Source organism: Crocodylus porosus, unplaced genomic scaffold (genome assembly GCF_001723895.1).
Source record: "Crocodylus porosus isolate Cpor-Errol unplaced genomic scaffold, CroPor_comp1, whole genome shotgun sequence".
Classification (NCBI taxonomy): domain Eukaryota; kingdom Metazoa; phylum Chordata; order Crocodylia; family Crocodylidae; genus Crocodylus; species Crocodylus porosus.
The window spans coordinates 1,456,888-1,483,501 of NW_017728946.1; the positions used below are offsets into that span (position 1 = coordinate 1,456,888).

Genomic DNA, 26,614 nt, shown 5'->3' on the forward strand with positions numbered 1-26,614 from the left:
CCCTTTCCCCCACACAGACTTACCAGCCTGATGCTGGTGTCCAAGATGCTGGGGTGCATTCCTGGCAGCATGCATGCTGTGGCTACTTACATGCACATGGCATTTATTGGTGACATTATTGGCCATATCAGCAAAAAAAAGCCAATTGCGAATAATGTCAATTTTCCTTTTATCAGTGCCAATACAATATGAACCTATATATTGGTGCATCTCTAATGACAGCCCTTCAGGTATCTGAAGACTGCTATCACGTCCTTTCTTAAGCACATTTTCTACAAGCTGAACATAGAATCATAGAAAATACCTAGCTTCTTCAACCTCTCCTTGTATGACTTGCTTTCCAAGCCCTGTATTCTTTTTGCCCACCTCTGGATTCTCTTTAACTTCTCCATGTACTTTTAAATATGTGGAGCCCAAAACTGCACACAGGACTCTAGATTGAGACCTAACCAGTACCAAGCAGAGAAGCAATGCCAAGTAGAGAAAATGCCTTAAGGGTCTCGCACCTAATGATCCACTCCCTGAGGGAAAGACCAGTTGAGCCCTCCAGCTTACCCTTTTGTGGTAATGAAAACATTCAAATAAAGGAAACAAAGTCCTTTGCCCAGGGTCCACCTTGATCCCCTCTTGTATCAGGAGAGTTAAAAGGAACGTGTTTCTTCCAGGTATGAAAGCCTTTGTCTAAGAACATTAGACAAGCATTGATGTGTGCTACAGGAGTGCAGTGTGTATTTGCATGGGGGAAACTCCAAGCCAGTCAAGGCACTCACAAAAAATTCTTTGGAATCTTTTCTGCCAGTTAGCTTCATTTAAAAGTGATACTACTAGGCCCTATCTTTAGAAAAGTCCTTAGCTCTTTGGGGCTGTAAATACCAGGTTATAGTGACTCAGAGGTCATAAACTAGATGCATTACATGTGTGGGAAACAGCAGTGCCAGGGTGTTTTTATGTCTATTGTAAACCCAGAGGCCATCTGGAGGAAAACTACTGGCTGAAGCATGAAGGAAGGGTATTGAACTGCTGCTGAGTCCCCTTCCAAGAAGATGACCTGGCATTCTGATCCCTTCTGTTGATTTGTTTGACTTCCTCCTCCTTTTGGAGTGATAAGATGATGTCTGTGCTTTTGCAGATGCTGTAATACTTGTGATGATGTAAGAGAAGCATATAGGAGGCGAGGCTGGGCCTTCAAGAACCCTGACACCATAGAACAATGCAAAAGAGAAGGGTTCAGCCAGAAAATGCAAGAACAGAAGAATGAGGGCTGCCAAGTATACGGATTCTTAGAGGTTAACAAGGTGAGGGAAAGCTCCCTTTAATCCTGTTGTGCCAGCCGTCTGAAATACCAGTGCTGATATTAACAAGTAAAGGCAGAGATCAGGAATTCCCTTCCTTGCCTTGGTTTATAGGCTGTCTTCAGAGGTAGTGAGGGGTTTAGGCCCTCTTGAGTGAGGAGAAGTAGACAGTGGAGTCATCTTGCAACAGGGACAACAGTAGCTGTTAAAGGCCACTAAAGGTCCAGGCAAATGCAGAAGTGTAAAACACAGTGTAACAATATTATATTCTTAAGAGATGGTTCACAGACACGGGAGCTAATCAGTTTGCCCAGCTTTTTCAGTTTTTCTCCATGATTAAGTATTTAAGTCCAAACAAGCCTGATGGTTATATAATTACTTAGTCATTTTGGTGAGATTACTCACCTACACCTATTACATGTGCAAACTGATGCTAGAAAATCAGGTTCAGCATACCCTTTGCACACTTTTTTTTAAAGCTACATCTGCTCTTTCCGGAGGGCCACAGAATAAATCACTTACTTTCTAACATAAGATTCAAGCTGCAGTTCCTGTCTTGGGTACCAAACAATTTGGGGGCCTTCCTACAAAATATGGTGATAATGAGAAGGAATTCTAAGAAGAGGGATAACAGGCTTGGATGAATGGACCCACAAGCCAACATATTTAACGATTTCTTTGCCTCCATTTTCCTAAGCAAGGACCGTAACAGTCACCCCCCTGCTGGGCCCCACTCAGGCCTCAAGGGAGGTACACCTAGGCCAAGGGTTAGTGAGGAACTAGTTGGGGAACTTCTGGAGGGACTGGATGTATTTAAGTCAGCTGGTCCGGACAATCTCCACCCTAGAGTACTAAGGGAATTGGCTGAGGTCATTGCGGGACCCCTGGCACGGGTTTATGAGCACTCATGGTGCCCTGGTGTGGTGCCAGAGGACTGGAAGAGGGCCAACGTGGTTCCCATCTTCAAAAAGGGAAAGAAGAAGGACCCGGGAAACTATAGGCCAGTTAGTCTTACCTCAATCCTGGGCAAGCTTTTTGAGAAAATTATTCTGGCACATATCCACGAGGGGCCAGCAGGAGAGATCATGCTTAGGGGAAACCAACACGGGTTCATTAGCGGCAGGTCCTGTCAGACCAACCTGGTGGCCTTTTATGATCAGATCATCAAATCATTAGATGCAGGGGTGGCAGTGGCATAGTCTGCCTGGACTTTTGGAAGGCCTTCGACACTGTCTCTCACCTTGTTCTCATTAAGAAACTGGGGGACTGTGGTGTCGACACCCACACAGTCAAATGGATCACCTACTGGCTGGAGGGTCGCACCCAGAGAGTGGTGGTGGATGGGTCATTTTCGACCTGGAGAAATGTGGGCAGTGGGGTTCCGCAGGGCTAGGTCCTCGGGCCCACACTGTTCAGCATCTTCATCAGTGACTTGGACAAAGGGGTAGAAAGCACCCTGTTCAAATTTGCTGATGACACTAAGGCACGCTAGAAGGGAGGAATAGGCTGCAGTTGGACCTAAACAGGTTACAAGGGTGGGCGGATGAGAATAGGATGGGCTTCAACACAGACAAGTGCAAAGCGATGCACCTGGGGAAGAACAACTGGCACCATACGGAGAGGTTGGGGAACTCCATTCTTGTCAGTACAGAGGCGGAAAAGGATCTTGGAATCATCATTGACGCCAAGATGAACATGGGCCCGCAGTGTGGGGATGCAGTCAGGAAGGCCAACCGTACCTTGTCATGCATCCACAGATGCGTCTCAGGCAGGTCCCAGGAGGTGATCCTCCCCCTCTATGCGGCACTGGTCAGGCCGCAGCTGGACTACTGCATCCAGTTCTGAGCGCCGCACTTCAAGAGGGATGTGGACAACATGGAGAGGGTCCAGGAGGGCCCCTCGCATGATCAGGGGGCAGCAGGGCAGGCCCTATGAGGAGAGGCTACGGGACCTGAACCTGTTCAACCTCCACAAGAGAAGGCTGAGGGGGGATCTAGTGGCCTGTTACAAACTGGTCAAGGGGGACCAGCAGGCACTGGGGAAGTCCCTGTTCCCCCGAGCACTACCAGGAGTGACCAGGAATAATGGACATAAGCTGGTAGAGGGCAGATTTAGGCTAGGTATCAGTAGGTGCTACTTCACGGTCAGGGCGGCTAGGATCTGGAACCAAGTTCCGAGAGAAGTGGTGCTGGCTCCTACCCTGGGGGTCTTAAGAGGAGGCTAGATGTACACCTCGCTGGGGTTGTTTGACCCCAGTACTCTTTCCTGCCATGGCAGGGGGTCAGACTAGATGATCTACTCGGGTCTCTTCTGACTCTAGAAACTATGAAACTATAAGGTAGTGGACAGACTAAGTAGGCATTTTCGCTCTCCCTCTTACTTTAACCTTAGTCCACTAGCTTTTTTTTATTTTAGCAGTCCCCAAAAGGCTCATTATGAGCACAGCCAGCACCTGCCAGGGTTTTGTTGATTCTGAGGTTAGCTATTTTAACCCTCAAATCAAGTGATTTACTCTAAAAGTAGAACAACATATTAAGTGGGGTTTCACAGGGATCTGGTCTGGATTCAGTATTATTCTGTATTTACATAAGTGACTAGGAAGGATGGATAGAAATGATGCCAACCTGCGAGGCATTGTGTGCACTTTGAAGGAGAAGATTAGAACTGAAAATAATCTTGACAAAATGGAGAATGGTTAGAAATAAATGGGATGTAATTCAGTAAGAGCAAGTACGCTATACTATACTTAGGCAAGAATAATCAAATGTACAAATACAAAATGGGAAACAAAATCATAGTGTTGTGAAAGAAGCAAGTGCTGTTTTGGGACATGTACATGGAAGTGTTATGTGTAAGACATGGCTTAAGCCTTCCATTCTATTTGGTGCTTGTAAGGTCTCAGCTGGAGTATTATGTCCAGTTTTGGGGCCCCAACTTTAAGAAAGATGGGGACCAATTGAGCGTCTAGAGTAGAGCAGTAAAAAGGGTTCGAGGTCTAGAAACGTAACCTATGAGAACATAGAAAATTCTGGAGTTGCTTAATCTAAAGAAGAGAAAATTGGGGAGAAGCATGAAAGTCTTAAAATTTGTAAAAGGTTGCTGCAAAGCGGAAGAGAAGTATACTTATGTCCACTTGGGCATAGGACAATAAGACATGGGCTTAATTTGCTGCAAGAGAGATTTAGGTTAGACATTAGGAAAAACTTTTGAATTATGAGAATAGTTGAGCACAGCCATGGATTATCTATGGAGAATCCTTTAGGAATCTCCATTGTTGGAGGCTTTTAAGAGAAAGGCTTGTATACAGTTGATCCTGTTTTGGGAAGGGGAATAGATTAGATGACCTTCAAAGTCCCTTCAGAATCTATCTTCTGTAAGTCTTTGCTTCTGCATACGGTTGGGAGGTCTTTGCTTCTGTGTACAGTTGGTAGAAAATGAAAGCATAAATGCTTGAAACAGTAGCCTGTGCATTGGGTGTTTCACATATGTCCTCTACACATTTCTGACTAGTCATGCTAGTTTTGTTTTCCAAATGGGGGTTCTTTGGGGAAGAGCAGATTCATTTCTGGCTGACAGCATGGAAACAACCATGGGAGGAAGGACATATACCTTTAAAAATGATACAGTAAATGTTATTGTTTGACTTGTTATATACATAAGGAGCCTTATAATGAATAGTGGCTATTTCCTTCAGGTAGCTGGGAACTTTCACTTTGCACCAGGAAAGAGCTTTCAGCAGTCTCATGTTCACGGTAAAGTATTTTGATTTTTTTTTCCTGTGACCTCTTGACTTTCTATCATGTTTGTGGTTCCCTTTCATCATTTTCCTTCAGGATTCACATAGCTAAAACTCATCACTATAGTGCAATTCTTTACCTTACACAGGGGAGAAACTGGAAAGTATGCCATGGTAAAAGTGTAGAGCCATCATAAGTAAGTAGAGAAATGTTGTTGCAAGCATCTCAGCTGCCTGTGGGGTGAAAGAAAGCATACAGGAAAAGGAGAGGCCAAGGAGGAGACATTATAATAGGCAGACAGGTTCTCTTAATAATTGGCCCTTACCTTGCAGTTTTTTACTGATTGCTGTTCCCCAGAAATGCTTTACAGATTGGAAAGAGTCCAGTGGGAAGCCAAAAAAAATTATTAGAGGCCTGGAAAATGTAACTTATGAGGAAAGGCTGTGAAAGAACTAGGTCTATTCAATTTGGAGAAGAGAAGACAAGAGGGTGGAATTTGGTAATACTTCAGATATCTGAAAATCACGTATAAAGAATATGGAATTAGACATTTCTCTGTGGCTGTAGGGAACAGGACTAGGAGTAATGGCTTCAAACTTCAGCAGAAGAAATTTAGATTGGAGATAAGGAAGAACTTTCTGAGTATGAGGGTGGGTAAGCACTAGAACAGGCTGCCTGAAAATTTTCAGGAGCAGGTTAGACAGACACTTGGCCAGGCTATTTTAGTCAGGGATGATCCTGCCTTGAGGAGGAGGCTGTACTAGATGACCTTGTGAGATCCCTTCCAGCCCCACTTTATTTTTCCTTCATGAATACAAAGTCATAGGAAAGGTACAAAATAAGAAGTCTTTTGTTAATTTGAGCCCAGACTCAGATCTGGCTGACTTCTTTTCTGTGCTGTGTAGTTGGTGTTGACTGACACAGCTTTTGGTGAGCTCCTGTAACATCTCTCCACCCTAGAACCTGGTTGTAATTTCTTTTCCAGAAAATAGGATGAAGGGTAATAAGAGACTTAGGGCTTGCCAGCATGCAAGCCAGAACCAAAGTAATTGAGGCCTTGGACAACATTCAGTTTCTCTGGGAAGAGTCCCACAAGTATACAGACATTTGTAACTTTTCTTGCAGACTAAATGTGGCTGCTGTGGGGAAAAAAATAACTTGGGAACAGCCTGAGGGAAGTGACTGCCTAGAGAATCTCTCTCAGGAGATAAAACTTCTGTACAGGTAGTCAGTGTGCTTTGCTGCTTTCTCTCTCCCTCTCCCACAGTGGGGGAGAGAGTGTGTCAGTCCCAGCCAAGCAGGGAGAAGAACATGCCCACTGAGTGCTACAGAGTGGAAAAGCCCAGCACTGAAGCACTTAGGGACTATGTTCTGCTTCTAGCTTGTTCCCTGCCTGAATCACACTGCAGCACTTGGGTGCCTGGAAGCATACCAACATACTCCCTGCCTAGGTGCAGCTGGGCTGGAACAAAGTGCAGGGGAGGAGAAGGCTGGAGAACTCTCTGCACAACCTGAGAGTCCTCTACCTGCCTCTACCTTCCCTGGCCCTGAGGATCTCTGCCTACACTCACAGAAAAAAAATGCCTGTAGAGCTTTTTAGGCTGCCTGATCTAGGGACCTCTGGCAGCTCACTGTCCATCTGCACTGCAGGCTCTTTGCTTCTTTGTTTTAGCCTCTGTACGGGTCATTTTTTGCCTCAGGAAAACAGATCTGGGAGAGTTGTCATGAATGACTTGAATGCATGTACACAGCCTTTATGTCAGTTTCAGTACTTAGCATGAGTTTATACACAGACCATCTGTTAGGTCTCCTTACTTCACACACTTGCTGTTGGGGGCAATCAAAGCCTAGAAGAGGTGTTCCCTTCATCTGGGATATTGTATTTTTTGTTTAGATATTCTTTTTTGTATGAAGCGTATTTTCTCCTCTTTACATGTACGTTGTGTTTCTGTATGTACCTCCCTTGTCCCCAAAGCACACTTTTTCAGATTCATCCTCTTATAGATTGTAGTACTTGTAATGTAGTTGAGATCTGGCAGCACTTTCCTGAGCTGGTCTCATTGCATAAAATTATGTAATAACCTCATTACATAGGTTATGCGGTGGAAGCTGTCATCGTTTGTAGGAATTTATTCCATGCATCGCATTTGTGAACTTGTATTCTTCCACTAAATTGAAAAATATCAAAGCCCTTCTCTTGACTAGGAAAAAAGTGTGAATTTAGGTCAGGCTTAGTTAACATGAATTGGTTAAATTTGATCGGCATGGGCATGAGATGACTGATAGGGATATGATGGATGTTTATACGGTCATATGGAAAAAACGAGTAACTATTATTCATTATGTCTCATAGTATGAGAACTAGAGGACAAGCAAAAAAAATTATCAGGTGGCAGGTTTAAAACTTACTGAAATTAAATTGTGGAACACTCTGTCTCAGGATATTGTACAGGAGGCAAGCATTTCTTAGGATGATATCTTCTTTATCTGCCTGGGATAAAGTTAGACAAACTTTCAAATGCAAAACATTCTTCCTCAGGTGAGAGAGAGAAAAGATATCGCCCTAAAAATACCCTTGCCTTTTGCATAATCTCTGGACCATCCCAGCTACAACATCACTCTTATACTATAAAGATACCATGGAATTCAGTAGTAAACTTTGGTTCAGAAAGAGATTTAGAAATATTTAATCGGAGCTATTAAACACAAGTCAGGAATGTAACCTCAGGCACAGGATCTTCCTAATTATGAATGCTGATAACTGGGACAGTAGGGCAAAGGATGGCTCACTCTATCGTTTGTTTCTTGAACTCTTTCTCTAAACCAGTAGTTCTCAAGCTTTTTTTTTCACAGACCACTTGAAAATTGCTGAGGGTCTCAGCAGACTACTTAATAAACTTTTATTATGTTCTATAGATATTCTTGATTGTTCTGCAACCTTTCTGCAGACCACCTGAATGGAGCTCGTGGACCAGTGGTGGTCTGCAGACCACAGTTTGAGAACCTCTGCTCTAAACTATTCAGTCTTTGCCACATTTGGAGATTGAAGCAGATGAACCTTTGGCGTGGCTCACTATGGCATTCTTAGGGTCTTGTGTTGAGTTTTTTTTTCATAATCCGGACAATGCCAGAAGAAAACCACTATGATAAAGAAATGCAGTGCAGTTAAATTTGCCCTTCAAGCTGTAGAATTTTGCTGGCCTGTCTACATCTGGACACTCTGAATCGCTTTTTATAAAGATGATATAAATTGTGTTTATGTTGAAACACCAGATTCCTTGAGTAAAACTGAGAGAATTCACCCTTTGGAGCAGCTATTGTTAAGAAAAGGTTTAGGTAATGCAGTTCAGTCTCTCAAGCAAAGCCAGCCTATAGGAAAACATCACCTGAAATAGACTGCATTTATCTACGTAGAAGGGAGCTTTATCCATCCTTATGGCATCTCCATCCTTGGAGGTTTTCAAGACCCAGCTAGACAAAGCTGTGGCTGGGATGGTCCTGCTTTGAGCAGGGGGTTGGACTAGATGACTTCCAGAGGTCCCTTCCAACCCTAATTTTCTATGATTCTGTTTGACTTTCCAAATCTCCCTCAAAGTCCTTGTAGCAACCCAACCATGGGTCTTCCTACCTGTCTAGAAAATACCTGGCTCCTACAAACATGGCCTTTGTTAGGTTCTCTAGTAAGTTTGTGTTCTAAAAATCTTTATGCCCAAAGAACTTTTAACATATATAGCAGAAAAAGGGGTGGCTAGTTCCCAACTTGCCTTAATATATTCTAATATTATAAAAGCTTAAGTCTGTCTAGCCATGCTTTATTCGCACTCTGATTGGCTGACAGAAACAGCCAATCAGAGTGCTCCAAACATGCAGGAGCATCACCATGATTCCAAAGCCACTCTGAGAACTGGATGGGGTGGGGGAGTGGCCTTGGCTCCCCCACCCCTCTCCTTGCAAGAGATGGAACAGCAGCAGCATGGGGCGTTAGGTGGCAGCACTCCATCCCAACCCCCTGTCCCTTCCTCCCCCCCCATCATTCTAGACAGGCAATTGGCTAGTAACATCATAAGTCCCTCTATTCCGTATTTGATTTAGAATGTACGCATGGCTTATGAAAACTATCGATACAATATTCAATTGAAAATGTCACATAACTAAATTGGAGAAATTTGTCCATTCTTGTGTAGCCTTGCAAATATGTATGTGTCTGTATTATTATATTGGCTTGGTTTTCATTCATCTATTCACAACTGTTTGTTTGGAATTTTCTAGATATACTATTCCACTTACGTGCAGGTTGAATAAGCTTATAACCAGGAACCCTAGTTTTCTCTGTGTAAGACCCCCAAAATCCATGTTTTTCCTCAACTAAAATTAAGCACCATATGTATCAGTTGAACTCAATTTTTTATTGATACATTTACAAGTTTTAAAGCAAATTGGAAGCCTATCGTGCCTCAATAATTATTCTAATATTATAAAAGCCTTAATCTGTCTGTCTGTCCATAACGCTTTATTTGCAGTGATTGGCTGACTGAAACAACCAATCAGAGAGCCGATACAGTGTTGGGACAGGAGGTGGTGGCGTGGCGCAGCGTTGCCATGATAGTGGGGTGATGGGGGCTGGGGATGAGGCCAATGGAGTGGGTGGAATGAGAGGGTGCTGGCCTCACCCCCTCTGCCCTACTCCCTACAGGTGGTGATAACGGGGGGAGGGGCGAGGCAACCGGAGCTGGCCTCAGGGAACTCCCCCCAGCGCTCCTTGGAGGTGACGGCAGTACAAGGGGGAGCGGGGTTGGGACACCTCAAGTGGGGAGGCCACCAGGACTGGCCTCGGCCTGCCCCTCCCCCCTTCCGTCATTACTGTCTGCAGGACCGACGCAGCAGCAGTGGAGGGAGGAGCAAGCCTGACATTGGGGTGGGGGGGAGCAGGCCCAAGAGGTGGGTTGAAGCCAGCCCAACACAGCAGGGGAGGGAGGAGCAGCCCTCCACCCCCATCTCGGGCCTGGGCCCACTCCTCCTCCACCCTCTCTCACTCCTCCCCATCCCCTGCTACCACTGGGTCGCAGAGTCAGTTCCTACCTGTTTCTGGTCTAGCCAGGCTGAACCCTGCACCTCACTTTCAATACAGAAACCTAGAGGGGCACATGACACCCCCTCATTTCCTTCCCTTCTCCCCCCCCCCCCATCGTCGTGCATTGCCAGTTGGTGCGCTTGGACAGTCCCCAAGTCCTGGTTCTCCAACTCCTAGGTTCCTGCTTATAACATTGTCAGTGGCAACCTGTTACCTGTTGCGTACATTGTAAAAAAAACCCTGAACTCTGGATAGCTGAGTAAAGTTAAGTATATACACTATTTAATTGCATGCCATCTTTCATTCTCACCATGTCCTTTGTAACCTTTGTACTTTCTTTAACTGCTTAATTAGTGAAACTTACAAAGAGTCAGTTTCAGGGCTTCTAAAACAGCCCTGAACTGAGTAGGTCTTGTCAATTTCAGGGTGACTAATTGGACTAATTAGAGGCATGAAGCAACACTGAGGAAGATGAGCTTTAATGGGCATGTCAACACGTGAAATTAATTTGCACCGGAGTTTATTGCTCCCAGGCATGGCATTTATAGGTGTGCCAGGGACCACAGAATATTGAGCCAGGGCAGGCAAGGAGTCCAGAGGTTCAGCCTGCTAACCTGGGGCTGCTCCTGCCTAGCTCAGCGTATTGCGGAGTGGGCTGGCTGGGGCATAAGCATTCTACAGTACAGGGTCAGCCGGCAAGCAGCTGTGCACTGTAACATCCTTGTGCCCTAGCCAGCCCATCACTGTCTACACGTGCATTGTGGTGGAGTAAATAACTCCACCATAGAATAGTACTTGTGTTGGGTAGTACTATCCTATGGCAGAGTTAAGTTGTTTACTCTGGCCTAATAGTATTGCTTGGGTAGTTGGTGACACTTTACTGTGTAGCTGATTAGGCAAGTGTAGTGTCTCGTGAAGGTGCACCCAGTGAAGTGCAAGAAACTTAACTAGACTGTTCTTATACTAATTGAACACTTTTTTTTTACATTGAGCCTGAGTAAATGCACAGCCTTTTTTCAGTCCCAGGCTATGCATATAAATAGAGTAAGCTATGTGTGTAATTACTGAGCATGGTATATTTAGTACAGGCATTGATCATATATTTTCTCACAAACCTCACAGCTTGGATGTAAGTACAAAGAGTACATTATTTTCAGATTCTTCTTGGCTTACTTCAGGGCTTGGTACTTATTAGAATCAATGATTTGGGAAAAGATCAATGAGTCATTTTGAGACAGAGTATAAATATCTTATCAGTAACCAGCAATAGTCATTTATACTCTTCCTCAGTGTTTCTAACAGCATTACAGTATAGGCATTACATTTTATTTTTCCTTTTAACAGTTAATTTTTGGTATTTATCCCCTTTCCAGTACTCTTTGCTAAAACTTTATAGCTAATCTGTGTATTAGGAATGTTAGCAGCCGTGTTTCACATGACCCAAAGAAAAGTATTATGTTAGCAGTGATTACTCTTCCTCCTCTAAAAGGTGTCAGTTTTAAATGCTGCATTGTCTTATTCTGTGTTTCTCATTATAAAGATCTGAATGTTTCTCTCTTTTTCTCCCTAATTCTGCTTATTTTTGCAGTTCATGCTGTTGAGAGTAAGTGATATACATATATATATATATATATTAATATTACTTTTTCCGGTGCTGTTCCCTGCAGAGTTAATCTCATTTCTTGTCCTGCTATTCCCATAAATCCCCTGTGGGAGTTCCCATAGGGTATTGTCCTAGACCATGGGTTCTCAGCCTGGGATTTGCAAATTGGTTTCAAAAGGTTTAACCATTCTTTTTTTTTTTTTTTATGGCTAGATTGGAGAAAGATTCCCAAACTTTCTTCTGTTGTAAATGGGCTCATGGTATGGAAAAAACTGAAAACCGCTGGCCTGGATTACTTTACTTTAATATTTCTGTGTTGTGGACAGTATACTTGTGATTGTTTTTTTTATTCAGGTAGAATTATTGAATGAGGCATAGTTACATTTGGGGGGGTTGGGCTCAGTTTTTTAAGGATGGAGATGAAGTTCATCTATGTACACCTACATAGCACCGTCCTGAAAATTTTCTTCAGGTGTTTCTTTGGCAAGCCTTCTAACATGCAACTGATCTGGAGTGGATCTTGGATCCATGGAGTTTATTTTCCGGTTTTAAATTAAAACTGATTTATGTAGAAGTTGATTTCTTCAGAGCTAAAAATCTAGGCTCTCATGCTTGCCTGAGTGAGCTGATACATATGTTCTATGTTAGTTTTTCAGTAACTTGCACGCAGCACGGGAAGATCTCCAACATACTTAAGTGTTTGTGGAGAGAGAATTATATGGCTTTTCACAGAGTAGGTCATAATATCAAGAAAATACTCTTTCTCTTAGTGTGGCAAAAGCCACCCTTGAACAGTTACTTGTTGACAGTTTCAAGGAGGAACCAGTTGTCTGCTGGAAAAGAAGGAGGACAAGGAAAAAGTCTTAAATCATGATTGGACTCTCCTTTAAGCAGTATGGGAGAGTAGAAGAGTGGAGCCCATTCTGCCTCACCACAGCCTTGGGGTAGCTGGCTTAGATTTAGTACCCTAAACATTCCGGAGGCTGTACATTTGGCTGAATCTTGCAAGCTCTTAACAAACGATGCTGATTTCTGTTGTGACTTCACAATCTGTTCTGCCTTGGTTTTTATTGGTGTATAGTCTCCACTGTAAATAATTTTGCAGTTCATTTTTTTTTTCTGTAGAACAACCATGGTTACAGTATGGGCTAGTCTTGTACAAATTTCATGTTTATCTTGAGATGAATCACTAGTAGAATTCTAAACACCTGGCTGATAATATGTGTACTGTACATGCTAATAAACCTTAGTTATAACAGTTTGGTGGACACGTGGAGTGCTGTTTACGTAACAGAGAAAGAGGTATGCTGTCTATATGCATTACTGAGAGAGAATAGTAGGTTTTGGTGAAACCTTGCATATGAAGTGGGGTAGGCAAGGGAGGAATCTAAAATGTCCTCAGAGCTACAAGTGGTGGTAAGGATAGTAACACTGCTAACCCCAAAAAGGCTAGATGTAGAAATGAGTGTCTTGAAGTCAGTAGGAAGTCATCCAAGAAGATATATTTCAAAGGTCTGCATTAAGGGTCTGGGCTTGACACATACTTTTTAAGAGGGATGATCACTTGAATGTACAGAATCTGAAGGCACAAAGTAACAAAAGGAGCTGGCCACGCTATGCGACATGCACCTCATCATTAAGACTTGGGTTCACATTCTGATGCTGCTGGCTGTTAGCTGTGGTTATGACCTGACAGAATCACTGAATCTCTCTGTGCCTGTTACACCACCTGTAAAATGAGGTTACTGAAGTGTTCTTTGGTAGAGCGTTCTAAAATTTAAAGCTGAAGTGCAGTGTAAATGAGAAGTGCCATTAAGGGTATTGATAGATGTAACATTTGTAGTGTTCTATAGTGATATAAATGTATTCATACCACTATGAAATGTGAACAAACAAACATACATGTGGTGGAGCACCATTAGGATGCTTGACACTTAGCTGTTGCAGGCTATGGGGACGTGCATGCAGGGTGAACAGCAAGGAGACACTCCGCTGCCCCACTAGCCATTTTAAGGGTGAAGGTGTGTGCCTACCACTTTAAGGCTGAGAGCAGGCAACTGGCAGGTGCAGGCCAGTCCTGATGAGGCGGCCATTTTAGGTCCAGGCCTACAGGGCTGAGCCAGCAGTTTGCTGCAAGCAGCTGGTGAGCAACAACACCTGGCTGAGCTGCTGATGCTCTCACAACATAGTGATATAAGGGAGAAACTATTGGAGATGGCAGGAGATTCCTGGGAGCCCAGTAGTGTCATGAGTCCCTAGGGAAAGGCTTTGGGCCTAACATCTGGAGGCCAGCCTTGCAAAAAGAGGCTGAGAGCTTGCAGGCCTATGCAGAGGCCAGGCAAGTCCCTGATTAGAATAGGCAGGGGTGAGGCCTGGGGCTCAGGTGAGCCCAATGGAGAGCAGAGCCCTGTTAGAGCCCCAGAGGTCTTAATAAGTAAACCTAGAATGAGAGGGCTATATGATGGGCCCAGGAAGGGTCCCATGCTTCCTAAAGAGGTCGGCTGCTGTGGTGCTGGGACCAGAGCACCCCAACTGGTCAATGCAAGAGGGCCAGGGCTAGAAGGCTGAAGGGCAGTGTAGCCCAAGGCAAGAGGCAGGCCTGGGCCATGATGGGCTATCTGGTAGGGGTGTGCAAAGCAGGCCCTATTTGATTCGGGTTCAGATTTGGCCCAAATCGGGGACAGTGATTCAATTTGTTGATTCAGATCACTGTCCCTGATTTAGTTCAGCCGAATCTAAATCTGAAGATTTGGAGAATCAGCAATTTGGACACAGACACAGCTTTAAATGTTTTTTCTACATAACTCAAGGTACCAGCGTGGCTTGTGAATGCTACAAAGCTGGGGCAGGTGGAGTGTCCCACAGGAGTGCAGGGGGGACCCTCCACATGCTCAGCGGCAAACCTGGAAGTGGACTGGAAATACTTCCAGTCCACTTCCGGGTCTGTGAGGGGGGGCGCTATCTCACCCCTCGCAGCTCAGCAATCCAGCAATCGGCCATGGGAGGACCCCGGTTGCTCCCCCAGACCTAGGAGGCACCAGTCACCGAGCCAGGGTGGGGGAGGGGGCAGCACACTCCCCTGCAGACCCAGAAGTGGACCGAAAGTGCTTCTAGTCCACTTCTAGGTCTGCTGCTGATTATGCTGGGGAGTCCCCCACACTCCTGTGGGACACTTCATGCGTCCGAGCATTCACAAGCTGCGTGGTACCTAGAGGTATGCAGAAAAAACATTTAAAGCTGTGTCTGTGTCTGAATCACTGAATCTCTTCAGAGGGTTCCAATTCAATTTGGAGAGATTAAAGGGTCCTCTGATTCCATTCAGATTCAGAGATTCGGCCACCGAATCAGGCCATATCTCTGCCGAATTGAATCAGGGACCAAAGCTTCACACAGCCCTAGTATCTGGCTCCCTGACTGGCCTGGAGGCTGGGCCTAAGGAGGCTGGAGGTCCCTTCAATGGGGGGCATCACTGTCTAGGGGAAGGAGGCTCAGTGAGACAGCAGGCCGAAAGAAGAACACATAGCTGAGGAGGAGATAAGACCAAGGTAGGTAGGCCTGCGTTGATCCTGGGTAAGTCCAAAAACTGCACCCTGCCGGGGATGGGTGGTTTGGTGGGGCTGTTCATGATGGGACAGTCCCTCAGAAATGCCAGGCCAATTACCTTCCCAGTGAAAGGCAAGGAGGGGCACCTCAAAACTCCAGCCCCCACATCCTGGTGGGTTAGCCACACCCAGGGCCGGGCATACCTTCAGGAACCTGAGCCCCACAGGGGTGTAAGACCCTGGAGGCTCCAGAGCAGAGGGGGACAAGTGTTGAGGCCCAGCTAAGTCTTTGGATGCCTGAGGCCAGAAGTGGATTGCCCAGTGTGAAGGCTTGTAAACCATTCCTGCTTACCAGTGGCACAGATGAGGTCTACAGCATCAGCGCTTCAGACCATGTTTGATTACCCTTTTCAACCCAAGAGCCAGCTACCACCAATGTTGCCTGCCCCATCTGCTTCTAGCAGATCTTCCTGGTACACCACCAACTGGAAGATAAGATGCATCTGTTTATTATTTGGGGCAAGGAAGAGAACTACCAAATTAAGTTGATCACTGCCAAAATGTCTTCTTGGAGTCACAACTGGAGCTGACAACAGTACCACTCAGACCACAGTACTGAAGCTCTGGTACAAGAGGGCTAGAGATGCCAGCTGTGTCTCTGTTGTCTGCAGAGTTGTGGGATTCAGCATCACTTCTCTGTGGACACCACCTGCCTCTCACAAGGCATGGACTAATACTACCCTGGTCAAGGAAGCCCACACGCAGCCAGTACCCCGATGACTCAGGAGCTGGCACAGGAAATCAAGGGCCTTTCCAAGGATTCCCTGTTTCTCTTGGCTAGGGAGGAAATGGAGCCCTTTTTATCCTGCACTAAAGTAAAGTGAGATCAATGAGACAGACATCAAGACTGACAGGGAGCGGCCCAGGCCCTTCAGATGGTCCATGTCAATGTTCTATCAGGCTATTCCACCACAGACTTGCTTCACTACAGTCACTGAATTGCAGTTGACACCCACCTGCAGAAACTCCCCTTTTTGCCTGCTGCAGTGTCAGCAACACTGTCCTTATCTCAGCCATCTTGCAGTCCTCCCAGTACCTCAGACATATTTATCAAGATGCTTCCTGCAGACATCCTGCCTTGCTGCCCCAGGTTAAGTCTAAGTGTGCCATTCTACTTGTACATTGGTTAACAAAGGAACTTCTACCCCACAGCAGCAATGTGAGCACAGGAAGGACACCCCTCAACTGTGGCTATTTCCCTGGTGCTTGGTCATCATGCATGGGATCTTCCCCTGAGTCTCATCAACCCTCCTTCTTTCCATCTTCCAATGTAGGCAAGGAGGGACCAGTTCTGATGGATTGTGTAATGGAGATGTGTCTGTATTGGAGATAATGCTGCCATTGTACAGTGGCTCCCTGGCCATTATCCTTCAGTTGACAAGTGGTTATCATAATTGCCCACTTCACATGGATCTGTCATAGTTTGTTCTTCCCTTCTACAATTCAGAGTCATCTGCCAGGGACATGTCTTCCAGTAAAGCACAGTGATGGGCTGCCTAGCACAGACAAACAGCTCCTGCCTCTAGTGCAGGGTCACATCTGCAAAACAGAAGGATTCCTGGAAAAATAGGCAAGGACTTTTAGGGCTCCACCCCTCCATAGCACTTGTATGGCCCTAAAGCATTTGGTGTCCCTGACCCAGTGAAAGGGCTTATGGGAAGACCCTTGCAAATCACTCCAGAAGGGAAGTCTTTAGGAAGGACCCAGGGGAGTACCTGCTGCAGAACCTAGGGAATGGCATCACAGGAGAATGGCTTAGGGCAATATCCAGGACCTGAGGAGCATGGGGCATCTTGAGCTTACCCTGCTAAGAGCTGGCTGGTGGAATGAGAGAGCTGATAGGGTGGCCTTGCAATTTGTGTTCAGGAGTTCATCTTACTCCTACCTATAGTCACAGGTGGCAACGGTCCCCCCCAGGGCCCTACACCTACTCCCCAGTCAAGATCCCAAGACTTCAGGGGACCCATGTGCCCTTCTTTCATATTGCTAAGACCCTGTTGTTCACTGAGAACTTAGACAATTGGTCACACAAGCAGCAGATACCCCTCACTTGAGTGAGGTAGGCTCATTTGATCCCAGCAGTGAGCACAGGGCCATGATCCCATGGTACTCTGTGCTTGAGGGCTATTAGCTGAATGCCCCATTTTCCTTAGGTGTTCTGTGAAAGGTGTGGCTTTTGGGCCTCCACAGGAGTAATGCCTTTACCCCCTCAAACTTCCTCCATAAGCACCTTTCTTTCCTTTTGGGTTGGCTTGGAGTTTTTTGGATTTGTTTGTTCTTTGTTTTTGGAAAATGTATAGTTTTTGGTTGCCTGTTTTAATAATGCCTGTTCTTGTTAAGAAATGTCATTTTTCATAGCTGGGTCAGGAAAGCCTTAGGAAAAAGCTGTTTTTGGTGACATGGCCAGCGAAGCCAATTCTGGTTAAAAAGCATAAAACAAAAATCAACAAGTCAGACCTTCCTTCCTCACCACTGTGCAGTTGTAGACCCTGCTCCTCCCTTTGTTGTCCCCAAAACAGAGGCCCCTGTTCCATTCTTTGTTCTCTTTCCTTCCCATGGTCCACTTGACACTGCCACCCTACCTCCCCTGCATCAGTAGGAGCCGCACAAGAGTTCATTTCGATTGAGTGTTTAACAAAAGGCACTGTTTTAAAAAAAAAAAAAGATTTGGGTGACAGTGCACATGTTCAGTCAACATGTGTCCCTTTTTTTTTGCACAATCTTCCCTCTCCCCTTTGTCCCAGTGTCTCTGGAAGTGGTTTGCAAGGTATTCCTCACACGTATGCCTTGGTGGTTGCTGTCATTGGGGTGCTCAACCCCCAAGGCACTGGACTCGCCTGCCTGTCACTCTTTTTACTGCCTGGGCCTCCAGAACAGGCTTCCACTTAGTTTCACAGATATATTGCTTATTTTATTTATTTTTAGATTTATGTCCCATCCTCTCCAGAGCAGCCTTACAGTAAACCAGTGGGGGGTCAAAATTTTTAGCAGATTTGCCACAAACTAGGCATGCATACTCCCTGAATGCCACTTCAATTCCCTTTCCTGTGTGGAATCTGCTGCTCTGCCTTCTGCTTCCTGCCCTGTCTGCTACTGTGCTGTCTATCCCCTCCTTGATCTGCAGCATGCTGTTCACAGAGGCTGCCTGTGCCACATGTGGCACACCTACTACAGGTTGACCACCCCTGTAATAAACAGACATCCTTTGTGGAGAGGATTCTCCAAATAACATCCCAAGAACTATAGCTTCTTCCCATCCCCAACCATTGCATCCCTGCCCAAACCCCAACACAAGCAAACCCTTCCTCCAATCTCAGCTATGAATCCCAGCTACCACATGCATCCAAATACAAGAAACTTATTCCATGCCTCTATTCCCTACCAGCCCACTCACCAAATCCAAAGGGAGATCCCTTCACCCTCACCCAACATCTCTTCCCAGCCTGTACACCCCCTCTGCTACAGGGTCATTGTGGCTGTCACCCCTCCACGCCCCCTCAAAGAAAACATGCACACAACTCCTCTCCCACCTGTCCAACAAACTCATTACCAAATTCCAAAATAACAAAAAAAAGAAATACCTTGATCATTGCCAAATGCACTCTTAAATGGTGCTCTAGGGCAGTCCTCACCTAGAGAGGTTTGCTGGCTTTGTAGGGGCTGCAGGCTGGCTGGGTCCTTCCACCTTTGGGTGACCAAATGGTACCTTGGCTGAGCCCCAAAACCTCTCCCTGAAGCTGTAGTTTTTCAGCCTGATGTCAGGACACCGATGGAAAGGATGAAGTGGGGCATGTAGCTTTGCCAAGATCTGGGTGGACCTCCTCCTCCCCCCCCCCCCCAATCCAGTGCAATTTGAGGTGCCCACATGTGCACTCCACAGACATGAAACAACTGCTGAGATGGTAATTCAACAGTTCCTGCTTGGCACCTCTGTGGCCTGTGGGTGCAGGGATCCCTTAATCAGCCAAAGGTACAGTGAGTGAGCTGGGCCCGCAGTTAATGTTCAGTCACTATTACAGTAGAGAGTCAGGTGTGTCAGAGCAGTGCTCCAGGTGTCAGAGGTTTTCCAGAAGTGTGGTATAGCCTATACTAGAGAAATTTTCAGTTGAAGCTGTACAGGAAGCTTTAAGTCCCCCTTGGTATAACTGTGACTTGCAAGAGTCCAAGAATAGTCTCTGATGTTTAAATAATCACAAACTATTTCATAGATATATTTTTTTTTTCAAATAGAAATATATTAGCATGTTCTTCTATGTCATGTACCCATATGTAGCATTTAGTAGTACTGGGTTCTCCTTGGGGGTATATTAGACTGCTACCTTTCTGTGTCATCTGTAACCTACTCTTCCTTGATCTCTCATTGTTTCCCTATCTCTTGCCCATTTTTACTGTCTACAGCACACCTTCCTTTAGAGAGGATCCTTATTTAGCCTAGAAATATAAACAACAAATGCATCTGTTAGCATACGCTCTATTACTTAAAGGCTGCTTAGAGAAGTTCTTAGCTTACAGTAAAAGAAGAATAAGTTTGTATTTCTTTAGAAGCAAATATCCCTCTCATCCTCTCCAACAACCTTTTGTGTTGTTCTCTTAGACTGCTTTCTTGTGCAGGTGTCCATCTCTCCAAAGAAGGCCAGTCAGGCTTTTGTTTCAAGGACTCTCCTCTTAGTAGCACTACCCTACCTCAAACCCAGTTCCACTAGACCTTGCATTCCTATCTGTATTTAGCATAAGTCTTAGTGAGGAAGAGTGAATGATGAATGGTGGCAGGGTGGAATTGCTTTATTTATGGGCCATTAATGCCCATTCAGAGTTTCAGGGAAAGGTATCAAGATCTATCTCCTGTATTGCTTACCAGCACATGATAGCTAAACAGCATTTTTCCCGCATGAATCCTCAACAGAGTTTTAGAAGTCAGATGCACAAATCCTATTTTGTTATACAGAGTTGCATGCAAATAATATATATGAAAATTGCAGACTAGACTATAATTAGAATACTATAGATGGAAATATTTACAATTAAATTGCACCTGTAACTATCTCATTTACATCTTAATTAGTGCTTCTTACTGTAAGTACACTAATATTAGTCTGATATATTTATTCAGCATTTTGTATATTTTATATCATTTGATGGTGAATTCACTTTTCAATTTATTTGTACACTTTCAATCACAAATAACTTTATAATTTCCAAATTAGCAGCAAATATGCATTTAAATACAGATTCTTAATCATCAAAGAAATAGCTTAACAATATTTTAAAAACATTACTTAAACTTGGAAAAAGTAATATTTAACTTTATCAGAAAAAATGTAGAAAGGTTGAACAAAAACCAGTTGGCTGCGTTTTATTTTAAGAGATATAATCAAATGGTAATTCTAAAATATTGCATTAATAAAACATTATTAAGATTTATCCATGCCCTCTAATGTCTATTTATTATGACACAGTTTTTGATTACATGATGATCTGCTATTTTTCCTCAGTTCACTGAGGTTTAGATTTGTGTGATCAATTAATTATTCTCCTTTGGACACCTACCTCTTTCATCTAAAGTGTGAAGTAGGTGAACATAGAAAGATGAAAGTTATTTTAAAATGGTAAATAAACAAGAGAAGGGGCCTCATTCCTTCCTCTGCCTATGTGGTATTGGGCAACCTGTGTAAACCAGAATTTTACATGTGGGCACTATTAGTGTGTTCCTCATTTTTGGGTGCTGGGCACAAATGATTTAACCTTCCTCTAGAATCTAAATCAAAGGCTATAAGAAGGAAGATGATGGGCTAGGTTTCAAACTTTTGGTCAGAAGTTTTACATTTCTGGCCTTCACTTTGTATAAATTTAGCTTTTTACATTTAGTAAGTTTTAAATTGACACAGATTTGTAGGAACATGTTAGTAAAAATGCATATTTGTTCAAATTATGCGGTGTTAAACAAAAGTAAAAAATGGCCAGTTAATTTAAACTAGTGGTGCTCAGTCTATAGCTCACAGGCCAGATCCAGCTCCCAAAGTGACTGAAACTGGCCCATAGCACAGGGGGCAACAGCAACTAGCACAGCACATCCCCTTCCCTGCCCTGAACCTTCCTGCTAATCCCCTCCAAAGCCTGGTGGTAAACTGTTTTCCTTTCTCCCTCTCCTAATTTCTCCCTCCACTCTCTCTGACATGAGCAACTCTCTCCTTTCCCCTTCTCATACTGAGGGAAGTGCAACCAGATCACAAGTACCCAGCTTGCAACTCTAAAATGTCAACCTCCACTAGTTTAAATTAGCCTCTTTAGCTTTGAAGTCTTTCTTACATGTTGTAATACAAAGGTACACTTCCCCAACTTTTATGACATGCAGTTTCCACAGTTTTCAAAATTTACTCTCTGAAATAAGTTTTTAGCGTCGGGGAAGTTGTATTAGTTTAATGATTGGAATTCTCCAAGAAACCTAAGGGAACTGGCTACCTAAATCCCACTGACATTCAATAGCACTTGAGTACCACACTCCCTGATTCTTCTTTGGAAATTCCTAGCTATATTCTTGAACTAAATTGGAATTTGTTTTCTGTCAGTATTGTAAGAGGTGAATCCTGAATTCCTGGACACACGCATCTGCCTTTTCAGACTTCATGAGATGACATAACCTGTTACATCCAACTGCTTTATGGGGAATCAGACCCTTGACAGATGTGGTTTATTAGGGTGATGCTGAAATCTAGACATACACTTCCATTCTAAGATTGAAGTTTTTGTTTTTAGAAGAGAAAGCTAAAGCAACCAGGTAGAAGCTGTTTGATTCTGCTTCATATTGGCAGAGTCAGAAACTATATTGTGGTTGAGCATTTTTCCTAGTAGTGTAGTGCTGAAGTATGCAGGAAACCCAGAGAGAGGAAGTCTTGTACCCAGGTCTTGCAATGATAGAAATATTTCAGACCGTGTCAGCAGCTTATGAGCATCCAAAGTCAGAATAAAGGCAGCCTACGAAGACGCTTGTTTTCCCTGTGTTGGATCTGAGCTGCCTCAAGGAGAGTCAGATGAGAGGTCTATGCTTCTGACACATTAACACTATTTGATGGCTTCTTCATGCGGTGGTTTTACATTCCTGTAGAAACACGCTGTCTTCAGTTAGCAGTATAGAATCTCTGTGACTATGGTACCTTCCTGCTCTGTAGCAGTCTAAGGAGCTAAATAAAGGTATACAGGTGCAGCTTGGTAAGTGAACACGGATATCAATGGAATTCCCCAGCTGACTTCCAGAAACGTGAATGTTTGCTTTGTCTGAAGTCTACGAACATATTTCATGGAAAGCCTGACATTTCTCATTTGAATGAATCCATAGTTCAAGTGACTTTCCCTTCTTCTGAAAATAATTAGTAAATGTCAGGAAGGGGATTTGGGGGGCTGTTTTCTGTCAGATTCTTTACTGCATGCAAGAATGAAATCTGTTATTTCCCTGCTGTTTTAGACAGCCCTGTAAATGATGGGAGCTGCCTTGTGAGGTAAATCTCATCCTGGGTTTTATAGTCTGGACATTTTTAATGAATTGGTTTTCTCTTACAGTTCATGATCTACAGAGCTTTGGACTTGATAATGTAAGTACTCCCAGAACATATATATGTGGAAGCTGTCACAGCCCTAGTCAAGCTGCTGTGATTAGATCTCAAGACATTGGAGCTATGGGCTTTAAGTTTGAGCAGAGTCCAGACTGCCTCTGCCTTATTCTCACAATGCAGATCTTCTATTTAACAACTCCTCCTGAAAGCTGAGACCCTGCAGCCCAACTGCTCTAGGCCCTGAAACTGCTTTTGGCTCTCCCAGACTCCCCTGCAACTTAACCCCAACTTTTTTGGATGCTCTAAATCAGTTTGCCTCTCCAAGGAATGAGGTAGTTGAAGTATGCTGACTTTGCCAAAAATTCTAAAACAGTCATTACTTTTAAGTATAATACACATATTTAGGGGGGAAATTGTTCTACACTGTTTCTTACCATAATTTCTTCACCACTGCAAGCTATTCTTCTGCATCTGAGTCAGTGTTCTTTCAGAATTACAATTCCTCTCTCTGAGACCCTGTTCCTCATGACTTCCCTGTGGAACTTGGAGTTCATGTTCACCTATAACCAGTTGCCTTTGACTTTGGCTGGTCCTTCAGTCAGAAAGTTCCACTCATTCCTAAAGCTTGTGTTTTGTTCCTCTTTCTCCAAATACCCCTGTTTTTCAAAGTGTATTCAGTACTTCATCTCTTTTTTTCCTCCTGTTTGAGGATCTTCCATTCTCTTATCACCCTTGCTTACAAATTAATCTAGCTGAACTGGGTTTTTTTCCTACCCTCTTAGTGTTCCCATTTGTCCAGCTAGACTGTAATTGCTTCTGGTGTTTATTCTGTAGCTTCTGACAGAGTAGAAGCAATGTGACAAAGACTTGGTCATTGATGACTCTGTCTGAGGCATTCCATGTTGCAGAAATGTTATAATAACATTAACCAACATTCATATTATTTCCCAAAATAATACAAGTCCTATTGCCAGCAGGCTGTCCACATTCCCATCTGCTGGAAGTCATTAGTAGGCTTATAGCAAAAATGAGTGGCTCTTACACTAGTAGTAGTAGTTTGAGAAGACGTATAGAATTCCATTATACTGCTAACTACTTTTGAATTGGGTCTTTTGCCTTCCACTGGAAAGGAGATATCAGCACATCAGAGCTTATTTTCATGGGGATGCTCTTATGCTAAGAAAAAAAGAGGAGGAGGGAATGATAGACTGTACCTAGTAATCTTCATAGGGGGAAGGAGGATGCCCATACTATGGGAATTTCCTGATGTGGGATAAGAATGAGGGAAAAATTCCTGTAGCTTGCATTCTTCCAGTGTACAAAAGGGTGTACAGTCTCCCAGGGTACCCCTAAACTTTGGAATGTCTCATTAAAAGGTGCAAAGGAAGGAAGGAAGTGGCCACACATCACTGCCCCTCTTTTCAAAAAGTACAGAAAAGTAACTAATGTTTTGCTAAATCTCGAGGCTTTGCCCTGACTATGGGTGGATGCTGTGTTGTTTGAGTGTGTCAATATTTCCATTTCAGATCAATATGACGCACTATATCAAACATCTCTCATTTGGGAGGGATTATCCAGGCATCATGAACCCTCTAGATGGAACAGATGTCATCGCACAACAAGGTACAGGCCTGACAAGAAAATCTCTTTATAAATTGCTATTTTAGTGGGGTTTTAGAAGATCAATGGCACAATCAAAGCACATGGGATAGGCTGTAGTGAGAACTCTGAGAATAATGACCACGCCTTTCTGCCTGAGTGCATAGGGCACTTGTGCTCTCCCTGATGTTGCTGGCCATCGTTGATCATATACTTGTAAGAGGGACAGACCTGCAAGCATTTTGAACTTCAGTAATCTTTTTGAATGAATTTGTTGGTTAAATGCTAAGACACTTCATAACAACTCAGAAAAAGACACAAAGCCATCTTTATATAAACCATCAACACAGGGTGGAGCTGGAAAAATTATGTCTAGCTATGTGTAACGTGAAATAACCACAACATGCAGGGATAGGTACAAACAAGGTATAACCTACCTATGCTACAGACCTATTGTGTATGATTGCAGAGAAGCTATGGACAAGCAGTTAATAAGAAGCTAGCTGCCTCTAAGTTAAACTATTGCTGATTGTTTTTTTTAAGATAGCTGAGGAAGACCCATCTCCCTATGCCACCACTGTTAAAGCCTTTATAGCTTAGGCAAAAGGTTAGGCCAGGAGGACATTTTCCATGAAGGGTACTGACTGGAACTTGGTTTGGAACAGTCCATTTTGTTACCCTTCTGCATATGCTACCATGCTCACTTTTGGGGATTGAGTGTTAAATTAATGTATTTTTCCCAATATCTTACTATTTATTCAGCACTGATTTAAATCACAGTTAGTGGTGAGATAAGATGAGTCTCTTAGTACAGAGAGATGTGGATATCAGATTATTTTACTGCTTTCAGTTTATATTTAATTTTGTTCAGAGGCATCCAAATCAAGGTATTGGTGCTTAACATACACTACAAATAAATACTTCCCATTATCATGCTTACAGATTGTGGTCTGTTGTTGTAGGGGGATATTCCATGGACTGTTGTCTATAAGAGAGGCCAGAGCTAAACAGAAAATTCCCCTTGTATGCTGAGGGGTGTATTTGGTAGCCGTGTTGGTCTGAGACAAAAAGAACGCAAAACTCTAGAATTCTTGGTTCAGAGATGGTACCATTTATTAGACCAACTAAAAAAATTGCGAAAAAAAATCTTTTTCTGCAAGCTTTTGGACACAAATGCCCTTCCTCAGGCTCAAGGAAAATTAAAGGTGGTAAAAAGTCCCCATGGGTAGAAAATAAACTTCATTTTTGCACAGAGGAAGCTGAAGGTAGAAGTCTGTTCCTTTGGGTCCATGAGAGTGTCTTTGTGAGTTGCTCTTTGATGTGCAGATAATCAAGCCTGAAAACTTGCAGAAAAAGATACTTTTTTGGTGGTTTCTTAGTTGGTCTAATAAAAGTTATCATCTCTGAACCAAGAGGTCTAGAGTTTTGCATTCCTTGTAGGCTGAAGTTTTCAATGCTGACTCTTAGAAAGGTGAATGATAAAATGCTAAGGAATCAGGGCTATTGGTATCTAGTCTACAAAAGATAGGGTTGCATCCCCCCTCCCCCCCCAATTTTTCTCTATCGTTAGAGGCAACAGTAAGCTATTTAGATTTTTTTTTTTTATGGTTTATAACTGAGAATTGCTCCTTCAGTAGGGTCTGGCCCCCTTCAGTAGGGTCAGCAGAAAATTCCTGCCTTCTTTCAAGTGACTGCCATCTCCCATTGTTTTCAAGGGGATTGAAGGAAGAGTCTGCCCTCAGGAGCTATTGTGAACTGAGTGTTCCTCTCCATCTCAGAACAGGAAAAGGCCCAGGAAAGTATTTTTGGAATAGCCTAAGGTTTGAATATACACTGATCCATTTATACAGGCCTGCCCCATTATCTAGATGCTCTTTCTCAGGTGTAAGAGTATATTTTTTCACGTTAGTTTTTGTTTCCTGGGAAGGGGGTACATAAGATTTTTTTTTTTAATTTACTCATATTAAAGTAAATTTGTCCAAATGGGTAGTTTGAATGTTATACTTTTAAGCAGGATGAACTGGTAAATAATTTCCATTTTAAACCAATTAATAAATACTGCTGATTTTATATCCTTCTTTCATGGGAAGAAATGGGAAGCAGTGGCCATTTTGGAAGAAGGCAACTCAACTGGGCCTAGACAATAACTTCAGTCCTATTAAG

The 26,614-nt window shown here is 43.7% G+C and overlaps 1 protein-coding gene and 1 long non-coding RNA gene across 5 annotated transcripts in view; both read left to right on the forward strand.

The window, feature by feature from the left end:
• ERGIC3 (ERGIC and golgi 3) overlaps positions 1-26,614 on the forward strand; it is a 62,506-nt gene that overhangs the window by 10,927 nt on the left and 24,965 nt on the right. For 2 of the 4 annotated variants that reach the window (XM_019550715.1, XM_019550712.1), the window contains exons 6-10: positions 1,130-1,295; positions 4,987-5,044; positions 11,689-11,703; positions 22,860-22,891; positions 24,379-24,475. In XM_019550715.1, coding sequence (XP_019406260.1) covers positions 1,130-1,295; positions 4,987-5,044; positions 11,689-11,703; positions 22,860-22,891; positions 24,379-24,475 — 368 coding nt within the window. The remainder of the gene's footprint in view (positions 1-1,129; positions 1,296-4,986; positions 5,045-11,688; positions 11,704-22,859; positions 22,892-24,378; positions 24,476-26,614) is intronic. The other 2 variants (XM_019550713.1, XM_019550714.1) reach the window with 2 other exon arrangements.
• LOC109320583 lies at positions 5,773-10,480 on the forward strand. The gene is made up of 3 exons (XR_002103818.1): positions 5,773-6,307; positions 8,182-8,188; positions 10,471-10,480. It is a non-coding gene; the product is annotated as an uncharacterized LOC109320583 (long non-coding RNA).